Source organism: Elephas maximus, chromosome 4 (genome assembly GCF_024166365.1).
Source record: "Elephas maximus indicus isolate mEleMax1 chromosome 4, mEleMax1 primary haplotype, whole genome shotgun sequence".
NCBI lineage: Eukaryota > Metazoa > Chordata > Mammalia > Proboscidea > Elephantidae > Elephas > Elephas maximus.
Window position 1 is genome coordinate 109938828 of NC_064822.1, and position 12006 is coordinate 109950833.

The window sequence follows — 12006 nt, forward strand, 5'->3', positions numbered from 1 at the left end:
AGAAGCCAAGAGTAGTAAATTAGAAATCAGAAATACCAGGTTATGGTCATCAAGCTATGTATCCCCAGCAAATATCAAATGTTCAGGGCCTGTGTTAAAATACGTAAAATGCCAAGTGAAAACAATGGCGAGCATATAGTAAGTGCTCTGCAACTATTTTTTTTTTTAATTTTTATTGTGCTTTAAGTGAGTTTACATATCAAGTCAGTCTCTCATACAGATATTTATATACACCTTGCTATACAGTCCTAGCTGCTTTTCCCCAGACAGCACACTCCTCTCCACCCTCTATTTCCGTGTCCATTCAGCCAGCTTCTGACGCCCTCTGCCTTCTCATCTCCCCTCCTGACAGGGGCTGCCCACAGTCTCACGGGTCTACTTGATCCAAGAAGCTTACTCCTCGCTCCGGCTATCATTTTCTATCTTAAAGTCCAGTCCAATCCCTGTCTGAAAAGTTGGCTTTGGGAATGGTTCCTGTCTTGGGCTAACAGAAGGTCTAGGGACCATGACCTCCAGGGTCCTTCTGGTCTCAGTCTGACCATTAAGTCTGGTCTTTTACAAGAATTTGAGGTCTGCATCCCACTGCTCTCCTACTCTCTCAGGGGTTCTCTGTTGTGCTCCCTGTCAGGGCAGTCATCAGTTGTACCTGGGCACCATCTAGTTCTTCCGGTCTCAGGCTGATGTAGTCTCTGGTTTATGTGGCCCTTTCTTTCTCTTGGGCTCATAATTACCTTTTGTCTTTAGTGTTCCTCGTTCTCCTTTGCTCCAGGTAGGTTGAGACCAATTGATACATTTTAGATGGCTGATTGCTAGCATTTAAGGCCCCAGTCTTAGCAACTATTCTTAATGTTTACTGTTTTAAAATTATATAGCATTTAATACATACACATAAAGCATAATAAAATGAAATTTGGGAAGCCCACTGCCCAATTTATTGAACAGAATACTACTATTATCCTGTGCTTCTTCCTATCTCCCTGGCCTCTCTCTCCTCTGGAGATAATCACTGTCTTGAATTTTTCTGTTTATTATTCCTTTTAAAAAACTTCATGTGCCACATTTGTACAGGGCCTATTTCCTTATATGCAAAATGAAGCTTTGGGTTAGGCAGCTTTTCAGCTCCCTTCCAGGTCTAAGAGTATATGAGAATAAGATAGGTGCATATCAAAGTTACATATCTGGTAGAACCATATCAATGCTTATTTTAAAAAGTTTTTATAAAGCTGTAATACTGACTTCTGTTGAAATCTCCAGTTCAACACAAGGATACCTCAATGGTGCTTCTAATTTCAAGAAAAAAAAAAAAATTTCAAGGGCTTCTATTAACTTTCGATTTGTAACTGCCATAAAACTCTACTTTTGAGAAAACCAACACAAGGATGCAAATAATCTAAGCCCCTGACCCTGTTCAGTGAAAACCTCAAACCCAAGCCTGAGGAAATAAACTGAAAAAGATGAACTTGGAAAACATTTTTTTAACGTGAAAAGTACTTTAATAAAAATTGAGAGGCATGGTTGGATTTATAAGCAGTTTTTCATACAATCTAGATTTCCTCCTTTTATATATATAAGTAAATACATAAATAATAAAACAAGTAACTTGTCTTCTTCAGATTTCTTCAAAGTCTCTTTCTTACACTGTTTTAGTTGCATTAAACCTTCTTTAAACAAGGTGAACACAAATACAAATCTGCTGATCATATGGCTGTTCTCTAGGGATACTGTCTGGTCTAGGATGCTGTATTTCCTAGCTATACACAAGGTTAGATTTCACTAAACTGTAAGAGTTAAGTGAGTTGGACCAGGCAGTGGAATTGCTGTGCAGAAGGCAAATGCCCTGTTAACACACAGGTCTGCATTTATCAGACCTCAGTGTGCCTGGAATAGAAAGTCAGGCCAGGCTGTTGGTATGATGCAACAGGTTTATGTATCTTCAGTGGCCTCCAGAGAGGTCAAGACTGTAAAGTAGGATGTGAGTATGTTCTGAACCTTCACAGTACTAGGAAGACAGTGACCAAAAGAAAGAACAATCACTACAGTATTTTTCTCATGAAATTTAGTTTTTCCTTATTCTGCCCACTGAGTTGACACACTAAACCAAATATTTTCTTAAATTAAACATCTCTCCTTCCCAAGGCCAGTCCTGCTTCAATCATTCAAAATATGGTATATAAACTGCCTTGATTTTTATAACCTCCCTCTTTAAAAATGGCATAAACGTTATCCCCTTAGTTTTTGTGTATTTTGGAGTTTAATATGAATTGTGAAAAGTACAACTAAAGCACCTCAAGAATAGTGCACCAGTACAGATAATATACATTTTTGTCTAAGAGACTAACACAAGCAGCTACTGTTCTGCCTCACCAATATGAAATGGTACCTCAGTGCATTATTTCAAATTAAATCCACTCTCCCTGCTTAGCTCAGGCAGAGCTACCAAGCCAGCTAAGCACCACTTATCACCTACATTTGTTTATTCCTAGTGAGAACCCTTTGCAAATCACAATGGCACTTCCCAAACCCCTACAGAGAAAAGCAATCTTCCAAAAAAGCAAATCCTCTCCTTGGGACAGAGTATGGAGGCCCTGGTTAAGACCAAAATGTAGGACTCAAAGGCTCTCCTTCTGGGCTAAGCTTTTGCAACATCTGCATTTAACCTCTAACCAGGAACACAGGCAGAATAATCGACTGTTTACCTTTACACAGCTCACATTCCAAAATGGGTGGGGGGGAGGGGCTTCCTTAAGATAAAAGCTTCCCCTCCCAATTTCTGGTAACACTAGAGTTAGAGCCACTTCTTTGTGCTAGTTCTTGGAAATCTCCAAACATTTCCAGCAAACTAAATCCAGACTAGTGAATCCTAGGCCAAATAAAAATCCTAAGCAGTCTCTTAAAGCTCTTGAACCAGCCAAACTGGCTGCTTTAATCATTAGTTTACTGAAGACACAACAGGATTGTCTATTTTTGTGAGCTAACAAAATTAACAGAGACAGGCATTCTCCTGTACTGAATGCTACTCCTACTCCTTAAAGGCCAGAGGTTTTCAACTAAATTTTAGAAGTCGTGAGAAACAGATGCCCTTCCAAAATAAAAAAATTTTTTTCATGAATGATAGATGTTAGCCTACCTCACCCCTAAAGGTATTTTTTTAAAACACAAAGTAACTATTTCCTATTGAACGCCTTTGTTGAATTATATTCAATTAGCTAATTCTTTGCAATGAGACTCTGCTCGTTTTTCCTAAAGTAAGTAGGTGTTCTGGGTTACAAATGTAAGATTGTTTTGTCCTGTCATCACCCAAACAAACAAAATCAAAAGGGTTTCATATTTTTCAGCAACAAGACTTTCGAAATAAACTGTTGCGAGGTGTTGACTGACACACAAACATAAAGAACCAGAATTAGGGGGCATAAGAAATAGTCTAGTTATTCACTTAAGACCACAGAGGCAGAAGCAGAAACACTATTGTACTGAGGGCTTATCTTGGAACCTGTTTTTAGAGGCTGAAACTCAACAAACAGCTCTTCTTCATAAAGTGAGAATCCCGTTTTGTATAAAGCTCTTGGAAGGAGGCATTCCACAGGAACCCAGCCCTCTTCTTATCTGTTACCCACAAACAATGCTACAGAGATCACTTTTGGAATTATCTGTCAGTATACTTCATCAGAGTTCCTATCTATACCAGATCCCAAATTCCTCCTCATGCCAGACAGTTTCAAAACAAAAGCCTGAAAACAACCAAAGAGAAAAGAAAACAGAAGTAATCCGAACAATAAAAAAAACTGGTCTAGAGAGATTATGATGGCTCCTTGCAAGGGCCAACAAGATGCTAGGATGCCCAGAGCATTGGGTGTTTCAGAAATCTTAACTTGTTACAGGCACATCTCAGGGTTGTCAGAGGGCCCTCAGGCTTTTAAGTTTTGAAGCGTAATCAAATTCCACACACAGGTGGAAAGCCTATCTCTTCTCCACATATGCATTAGTTCCACACCCTCCACCCCAATCTTCACTCCTACATAATCTACACCTAGGAATGGCGGAAGATTAAAAAATAAAACAAACCTACCCTAAATTGGAAGAATTCAGGAAGCAAGATGTCTTACGTTATTCTAAACAAGAATGGGATATTTTGCTCTATAAATGCTATCACCGTCTCAGTGACTCACTGATCAAAAAAGGCCCATTCTTGTACATGCTGAAAAGAACTTGCTTGACAAATACACGGTTACTTGTTTTCTGTCTGCTTTAACTGGATCCCTTAAAATCACTTTAAATCATTGTTTCTTTAATGTGGAATGGGATGTGATTTCTGATCTCGGGACTGCTGGTATTCTTAACCAAACTATCAGGCTGGCTAAGTCGATGCTTTATTTGGAACAGTTCTTCTGAGTTTGAGGGTTCTTGCATCAAGTGAATGAGGGCTCAAATGAGGGAGGAAAAAAAGGTACTTGTCAGTTTGAAAGTCACAGGTTTATCTTTTCTACAATTAGACTAGGAGAAAAATGAAGAACCCACTGGTAGCAGGAAGAAGCAACAGTCTTCTTAAGTCTGGCATCTACAACGAAACAGGAAAAAACAGTTCTTAGTTCCTGTCAATGACAAAAGGACCAAGTGCATCTATCGATGGGACACACAACTACAATCTGATTAAAATCTCTTGGTTTGCTGGAGGAATCTGCTGTTGTTAATGGCAGAACACCAAGTACCTTCTGACCCTTAGCTCTTTTGTGTCACTAAGCGTAGGGAAACTTGTTAATTGAATTAAAAACATCCTACACAGCAATCAACATACACTCCTTGTGTCAGAAGTTTCACAAGTGAGAAGAAAGTCAGAAATGACTATCTAGGCAATTGACTCAGATAATTCTGGATTAATTCCAATGAATTTATATTGATTTTTTTCTCTTAAATACTCTAAACCCATTGCCGTCAAGTCGATTCTGACTCATAGTGACCCTATGGACAGAGTAGGAGCTGCCTCATAGGGTTTCTGTGGCTGTAATCTTCACGGAAGTGGACTGCCACATTTTTCTCCCATGGAGCAGCTGCTGGGTTTGAACCACTGACCTTTTTTGTTTACTAGCCTTTTGGTTAGTAGCTAAGCACTTAACCACTGTGCCACCAGGGCTCCTTTAGTCATTAATTCAAATATATTTTTGAGCTCCTACAATGTTCATTAAGGGAACAAAAATTAATATATTGTTTTTGAGGCACTTAGCTAGTAAAAAGTAGAATTGTTGATAAAAACACAAATGGGATAAAACACAAATGCTAAGTTAACTTAAACCTTTTTCATGTATCATGTATATACATTAAAAAAAAGTCTCTACTCATACTTAAGTTCTTTAAGGGCATAAATCATGTCTCCTATTTCTTTTGTATCCTAACAAAGAAGCTATAGAATTATGCACACAAGAGGCATTCAAAAAAAGGTGCTTCAATTAAGAGGATAAAAAGGTCTGTGGCCGTTTGAGATAAGGATTCTTTATCTAACCTAGGATGTTTTTCTTTTTTCTGATCCCTCAGGGGTTACAAAGGAAAATAAATTTTCAGTGTGTAAGGAGTTTAACAGCAAAGAGTTAAGTTCCAAAGAAGAGAAGGGTTTTACAGAAAGAAGTTACTCCCAGGTTTTCACCTTAGAGCAGCCATTTTTGTTAGGTAGTATCCATTCTATATGATCACCACATATCCTGTGCAGTATGTCAGAGAGGAATTCAAAGTTCACCATTTACCCAGGTGTACTCAATATGTGGGAACCCTGGTGGTGTAGTGGTTAAGGGCTATGGCTACTAACCAAGAGGCTGGCAATTCAAATCTACCAGGCACTCCTCGGAAACTCTACGGGGTAGTCCTATTCTGTCCTATAGGGTTGCTATGAAGTCAGAATCAACTTGATAACAATGGGTTTTTTTTTTTTTTGGTTTTTTACTCAATATATGCTTTCCTGACACATGCTAGTACTATTGGGTCTCTCACTTCTGGGGCCAAATTCCTATTTTCTGGCTTCTACATGTATTTAACAATTTGGTACCTAGAAGCAGCTGATAAATATTAAGTGTTCATAGCTAAACGGTGTTTGCTTTTAGTATCTCTTTTCTGCTTTTCAGTAGAAGAAACATCAGTTTCAGTACAAAATGAATCTTAACTGATGGATCCATTTGCCTCACTGTCCAGAGAGAGTGAATGAACTGGGAGGCAACAGGGGAAGTATTCATGTATTCAGTAAATATTCACTGAGGGCCTACTATCTGCAACACAGTGGGGGATATAATCCCATTTCCAGCTTTTTTAACATTCCTTGGCCGGTACATGTGGCTGGGTAACCTCAGCCACGACAGGATTTTTGAAGCATCACACTTTGCTCTGTGGAAAGGATAAGCTCAAAGAAGGGCTTCATTTGTAAAAGATTCTGGTCTCTTCATGTAGATTTTGTGGGGTGCTGTGAAACCAAATACTCAGCTAACAGTGCAAGACTCTTTTAGAGACCCAAAACTTTTATGTGCTCATTAAAAAGTATGAATTTTTTGATGAGTGTTAAACTGTACTGCACAGGGAAAGAATTGCAGAGCAGTGAAGCACAGCTGTCTGATTAATCTAAGTCCATTAAAGATGCATGATAGATCTGGAATGCAACTTCGATGTATCGGAAGAAAAAAAGGCAGTGCGTACTAACATTAGGGAAAACAACTTGGCATGTTAACGGAATTCTAATTTAACCAGTAAATGCCTATTCATTAGCGTGTAAAGCCATAACAGAGGCTATATTCTTAAAAGACACATACACACACAAAGCTTTAATTTGGTACCATAATCTGAAAGAAAATTGGACCCAAATTGCTTTATGTCCAGTTAAATCTTGCTGCCATCTGAAGAGATAGTGAAATAAAACTGAAACACTTACTTGATGAGTTAGATGTTCAGTTACTGTGCATTTCCATCTATGGAGTAGAAACATTTCAAAATAAATACACCATGTCAACTGACATTCATACCATCCCCTAGTCTCGCAAATCACAAATGACTTACTCCTGGGGTGTAATGAATTACAATTTAAAAGTAGAATTTAAATTTAGTGACTGGATTCTACTCAAGAGCATGGGAAAAGAACACCCATTATGCCGTTTGGCATATAATTTGGTGACTTCTTTTTTTGAGAGATTCAAGTATCCAAAAGAGAAATGTTTTAAAGGGAGTCATCTAGCCACCTAAAAACTAGCTCAAACAGTAGCGAAGACTGAAATTAAGGAAATCCGAATTTAGTGGCAACACTAAAGAAGTTTGCAATAAATGAAATGACTTAAATATCTTGAGTATTCCCTATGTGAGAATTTCTTTAACACATATGGCACATATTATACAAATTTAGTGCCTGTTTTACCCAGCAAATGCCTTTGGGGTCTAGGGAAGGCATATGAGTGATATTCCTTATACTGGCTCTTATGACCCGTTACTTTCATTTTCTTTTTAGGCTCTTGAAATCCAATTTCTAGTCCCAATTTCCTATTAATGTTGTGCTTGAAAGTCAGGGGATGACTTCCTCTTAGCCAAAATCAGTAGTTTTTTTTTATTGGTCCCTAAATTTACCAATGGTATTTGATCGTCAGTGGTCACTCCATCTTGAAACTATTCATTTGACTTCTGTGTTTTTGTATTTTCCTGTTTATAATTTCTTGTTCCTAACCAGGGCCAGTGCTAGGGTGGGTGTTAGTGAGGTGTTTAAGGTGCAAAATTTAAGGAGGCACTCACTCGCAGAGTCATGCAAGTGCATGGTTTTCAGGCCGAACATGTCTTTGCATAATCAAGAACAACTGCACTTAGTCTAATTAAAAGACTAAAAGCATCGTTTTACCTCTATTTCACTTACTGTTTTTCCACGGAAGAACATATGGCAGAGACTTGGGAACGCGCATGCCTGAAGCCAGGTTACTCTTATGTTCCATAACTATGTTGCTTGCAGGGCTGCAAAAAGAAAGAAGAATTTGACCATGCAGGGATATCTATATCTATATTCTTCAGGCAATCACACACAAGAAAATCAAAATGTGTTTTTTTGTAATTTAGGGAAAACAACCACCTACATTCATCTGAAATGTAAACACATTTCCATCAAAACATTCCTGCAATTCAAATGATTACCACTTCTCTGGAAAGCTTACTGTTCTATACAGGCATTAAAATGGGTTTAAGCATTTTCATTTTCTAGAAATTGAGATAAACAGCAATGCCATCTACTGTTCAGCTGCATGACAGGCTCATCAACCCACTCAAACATAAAGAGGTAAAACAAAATGCCAGGACAACTAAACCAAAAAGCAACAAATCTCACAAAACTGAGGTAAAATTAAAGTTGTACCAATGCAATTCATCTTTAAGTTTTACTGTCTTAGTGTACACACAAAAGAGTTTATACTCAATTAACTGACCTCAGGAGGTAAGAAATAAAATACTGATAAGCATTCTATTTTGGGGGAAAAAAATGTCTGACGTCTCATTCCTTTGTTTTCTAATCCAGAAATATTCTCATTTGGGTTTGAAACGATCTAAGGCTTGAGTCTTGGTAATGAGAAATCTTACAGTTTTAAATTAGATACAAAACCAATGGGAAGAAGAGATGCATTTTCTTCTCTACTGAATAGGTATCCTGGACCTCCCAATTTCAAATCAAGAGCTTTAAAAATATTTTTTACCCCAGAATTAGTTACCCAGAATAAAAATGATACAAGTGGTACAGCCGGAGAATTTTTTGAAACCATTGAAATAATGCGAACCTAGCAAAGAAACCAACTAAGACACAAGGGTATCTGGTGTTACTTTCAGTCTTTCTTGCTAGACTTTAAGTATCTTTTGTATCCCCCCAAAGATTAGCACAAAGCACGCAATCTTTATATGAATAAGTAACGGGGAAAAAAAACCCCACACACCAAAACAAAATCTAGACTAAGTTACCACCAAGGAACATCAAGGAAAGAGGTCAGTTCATGGCTTTTCTGGGTAGTAGAGCACTTCGATTTTGAGAGGCAGTGTTGGAAATGTGACCATTTCACTTACCTGTTGTTGCCACAGTAGTTGGCTGTGCCCCAAACAAATGGGGTGCTAGTCTGTTCCCACAAATCTGTCAAAGGAAGCAAAATATAGTTTGTGGTACTACTAAGTAAGACACCAGTTCGTGCTAGTTGAATTTTTAAGATGGGAAATAATACACCTAAATTTAGAGAAGCAAGTAAAAATTGATCAAGCACCCTGCCTAAGTGACACAGTAGCAGAAATTTAATTGAAGGATATAAACATGAACGACATAAATAATAATAAACGTGCCTAGTAACAACCAAACACAGATGGTACAACACAATTTATGGGGAAAAAAACAGATGTAAAGAAGTGCTTTTTCCAATCAAGAGGGATAGGCTGTTCCATGTGTCTGCACAGGGATACAAATGTGCTCATTTTGGGGCCCAATAAAAATAGTAACACATTCCAAACAACATGGTATGTTCATAAAAAAGGAAAATCTTCCTCCTGTCTTAAGCGAATGACTTATTTAGACATTGTGCAGAAAAAGACGTAGAGACACTTCACCTTTATCCCAGTCTTCGTCACAAGGAGGGCACTGCCATGTGCTCTCAGCCAGAGTCTCTTGTCCAAGGTTCCTCGTTTGGTTGACTGCAAAACAACAGAGAGTCCAACATAAGAATGGGATATTGCCAAGTTATTATACTTAAAGGAGTTAGTGACTCAGAAGGTTGCAGGGCAGTAATGGGTCTTTGTTTCTGAACAATGAAAGGTATGAAAATTAAATAGAGGGCTCTTATCTCCTTGTTGACAGAGACAAAATGAAGCATGAAACAAAGATGTTTACCATATTTATGGCAATAAAAGGATTTTTATTTTTAGATAAATTATTAGTAAAATGAATCAAGCTGTTCAGAAGAGAAAGTAGTCTGACAACCTATTGCAGCTAGGAAATAAAAATCTCAAAGGCGGAAAAACGTTGTTCTTCTGAAATGATGAGAGTCAAAAATCAAGCAAAAGATGTGGAATACAAATTTCAAGGGGCTAACCTCTAGTACTAAAACATTTTAGCTAGTTAGTCTTACCAACATCCTGCTCAATACAACTTTTGTCATCACAGCTCGAGATATGATGACTGATTTCAGCCCGAGGAACCTGGTGACGAGCATTGAAGGGACAAGTAGCCAATTTGTTTGCGACATCAGGATGGTTCTACAGAAACAAAATTAAGGGGTCTGTCAGTTCTTTGGATCTGTTAAAGCCCAAGGGGAATGGCTCAGCCTTATTCTACAAATGGCTTCCCTCAATAAATTTGTGGCTTAACTATGGTACACAAACTCATAGAAAACTAAGAGTAATTATTTACTGCTCCTGCAGACCATGTAAACATTACTTCAATATTGTTGAAACTTGAGCATTTTTGTTATGATTGTAGAGACCAACGACATAGATAACTAGGGTTAAAGTGGCTTATAAAGAGCTCAACAGTGAATTTAGGATAGGGTATTCGAACCATACCTTCTTCCCCTGTTTATTTCTCAGGGTCACAAGACTCAGGAGGCACAGAACCTGATGCCAGAGCTCTCCAGATCTCTTTGAAAGCTGATACTCAAGATGAATAGTAACACTAAAACCAACTCTTAGTCTGCGTTGCAGTAGTATCTCTGCCACTGCAACACAACAGTGCTGGAAAATAGCTGTTGGAAGGGAGCTGCAGAAGAGGTCAACTAATGATTTTTCAGATTAACATAGGGACGCTTATTTAAAGTAATGATGCCTGAAATGAGGCTGTGAACGATTTGACCTTTATTTCAGCTATTTCACTAAGAAAAAAGCCCAAATGGTTATTGTCTACTCTGCTAACGATATTCCTTATTTTAAATCTGATTATAATTTATTAAAATCGATTATATTTATTTATAATCAATGTCACAAACGATTCTCAAAAAAGTAAAAATAATGTGAAACGTTGAGAAGGCTGGAATAAAACAGAGGATTGAGAAACTCATGAGGGCAGGAATCTCCATCATTTTCCTAAGGAGTATCAGGCATTCCTTCACAAAGGTTTTGTGATCAAAGACGAAAAGGACTGGGAGAGCGGGGTTAGGGCACTGTCTTTTACCACTTGCCTCCCTTTCCCAACCTATCCTTGGGAAACGGTTGGGAGACTAGAGGAAGAGGTTACGGTGATACATTCTGATCCATATTGTCCACGTTTAACCTGAAGGGATTCTTGCTCTAGAGAATAAAAACAGCTGGAAAAATAATCAACAAAGGCATTACAATGTCTACAGGATTATAAGAGAAACACCCTTTAAAAGATGTTAAATATGAATCGTATGTAGATTGGATTAAGTACCCAAATTATTTTTCAAGCGTAAATCCTGGCAGAATTTTGGCCTCTGTATCTGACATCTGTATTTTAACAACTTTCGAAGTGCCTCAAGTAAAGTACCAGCATTAAAGCAGTTTCTATCAGTTAGGTCTATAAAAGAGTGATGAGAGAAAACCTGATGAGGTTTTTTTTCTCCTCCTTAAGAATTCTTACTGTTGACACTTGAAGAAAGTTATTTTTAAGAACAATCATTTTTTGGGCTGTCCTTTAGCTGTTCAACCTAAAATCTTTAAAACTTCTAAACAAACAGACCCCAGAAATGAGTATGTTATAGTACTCGATCCTTGTATTTTGGGAAAATGAACACATCAAATTCACGTCATAAGGGATTTCTCATTGCTAGCAAAAATTACTGTTTCTTCTGTTTTACAAAGCGTGAAAAGACTCCAGAGAAGTTGTTTATAAAAGGTGCTTTTTTTTTTTTTTTGTCACTAGTTATGGGGTGAAAAAATCAAAACAAGAAAAAACTGTGCACACCAAGAAACAAACAAACTCCTTTCTATAAATGTTGGCATTTAACAAAGAGGCAGATTCCCAAAACAATTCTGGCATTCAATGAAAACATGCTAAAATGATTTCATGTTTATAAAATCTGGCTTTTT

The 12006-nt window shown here is 37.7% G+C and overlaps 1 protein-coding gene across 4 annotated transcripts in view; it reads right to left on the reverse strand.

The window, feature by feature from the left end:
- Positions 1–881: 881 nt before the first annotated feature.
- Positions 882–12006, reverse strand: part of GTSF1 (gametocyte specific factor 1) — a 37071-nt gene continuing 25946 nt past the window's right edge. For all 4 annotated transcript variants that reach the window (XM_049883354.1, XM_049883353.1, XM_049883356.1 and 1 more), the window contains 6 exons: positions 10095–10221; positions 9577–9660; positions 9049–9112; positions 7865–7959; positions 6902–6938; positions 882–4555 (listed from right to left, as the gene is read on the reverse strand). In XM_049883354.1, the coding sequence (XP_049739311.1) occupies positions 6922–6938; positions 7865–7959; positions 9049–9112; positions 9577–9660; positions 10095–10221 (387 nt within the window). In that variant the 3' untranslated portion in view covers positions 882–4555; positions 6902–6921. The remainder of the gene's footprint in view (positions 4556–6901; positions 6939–7864; positions 7960–9048; positions 9113–9576; positions 9661–10094; positions 10222–12006) is intronic.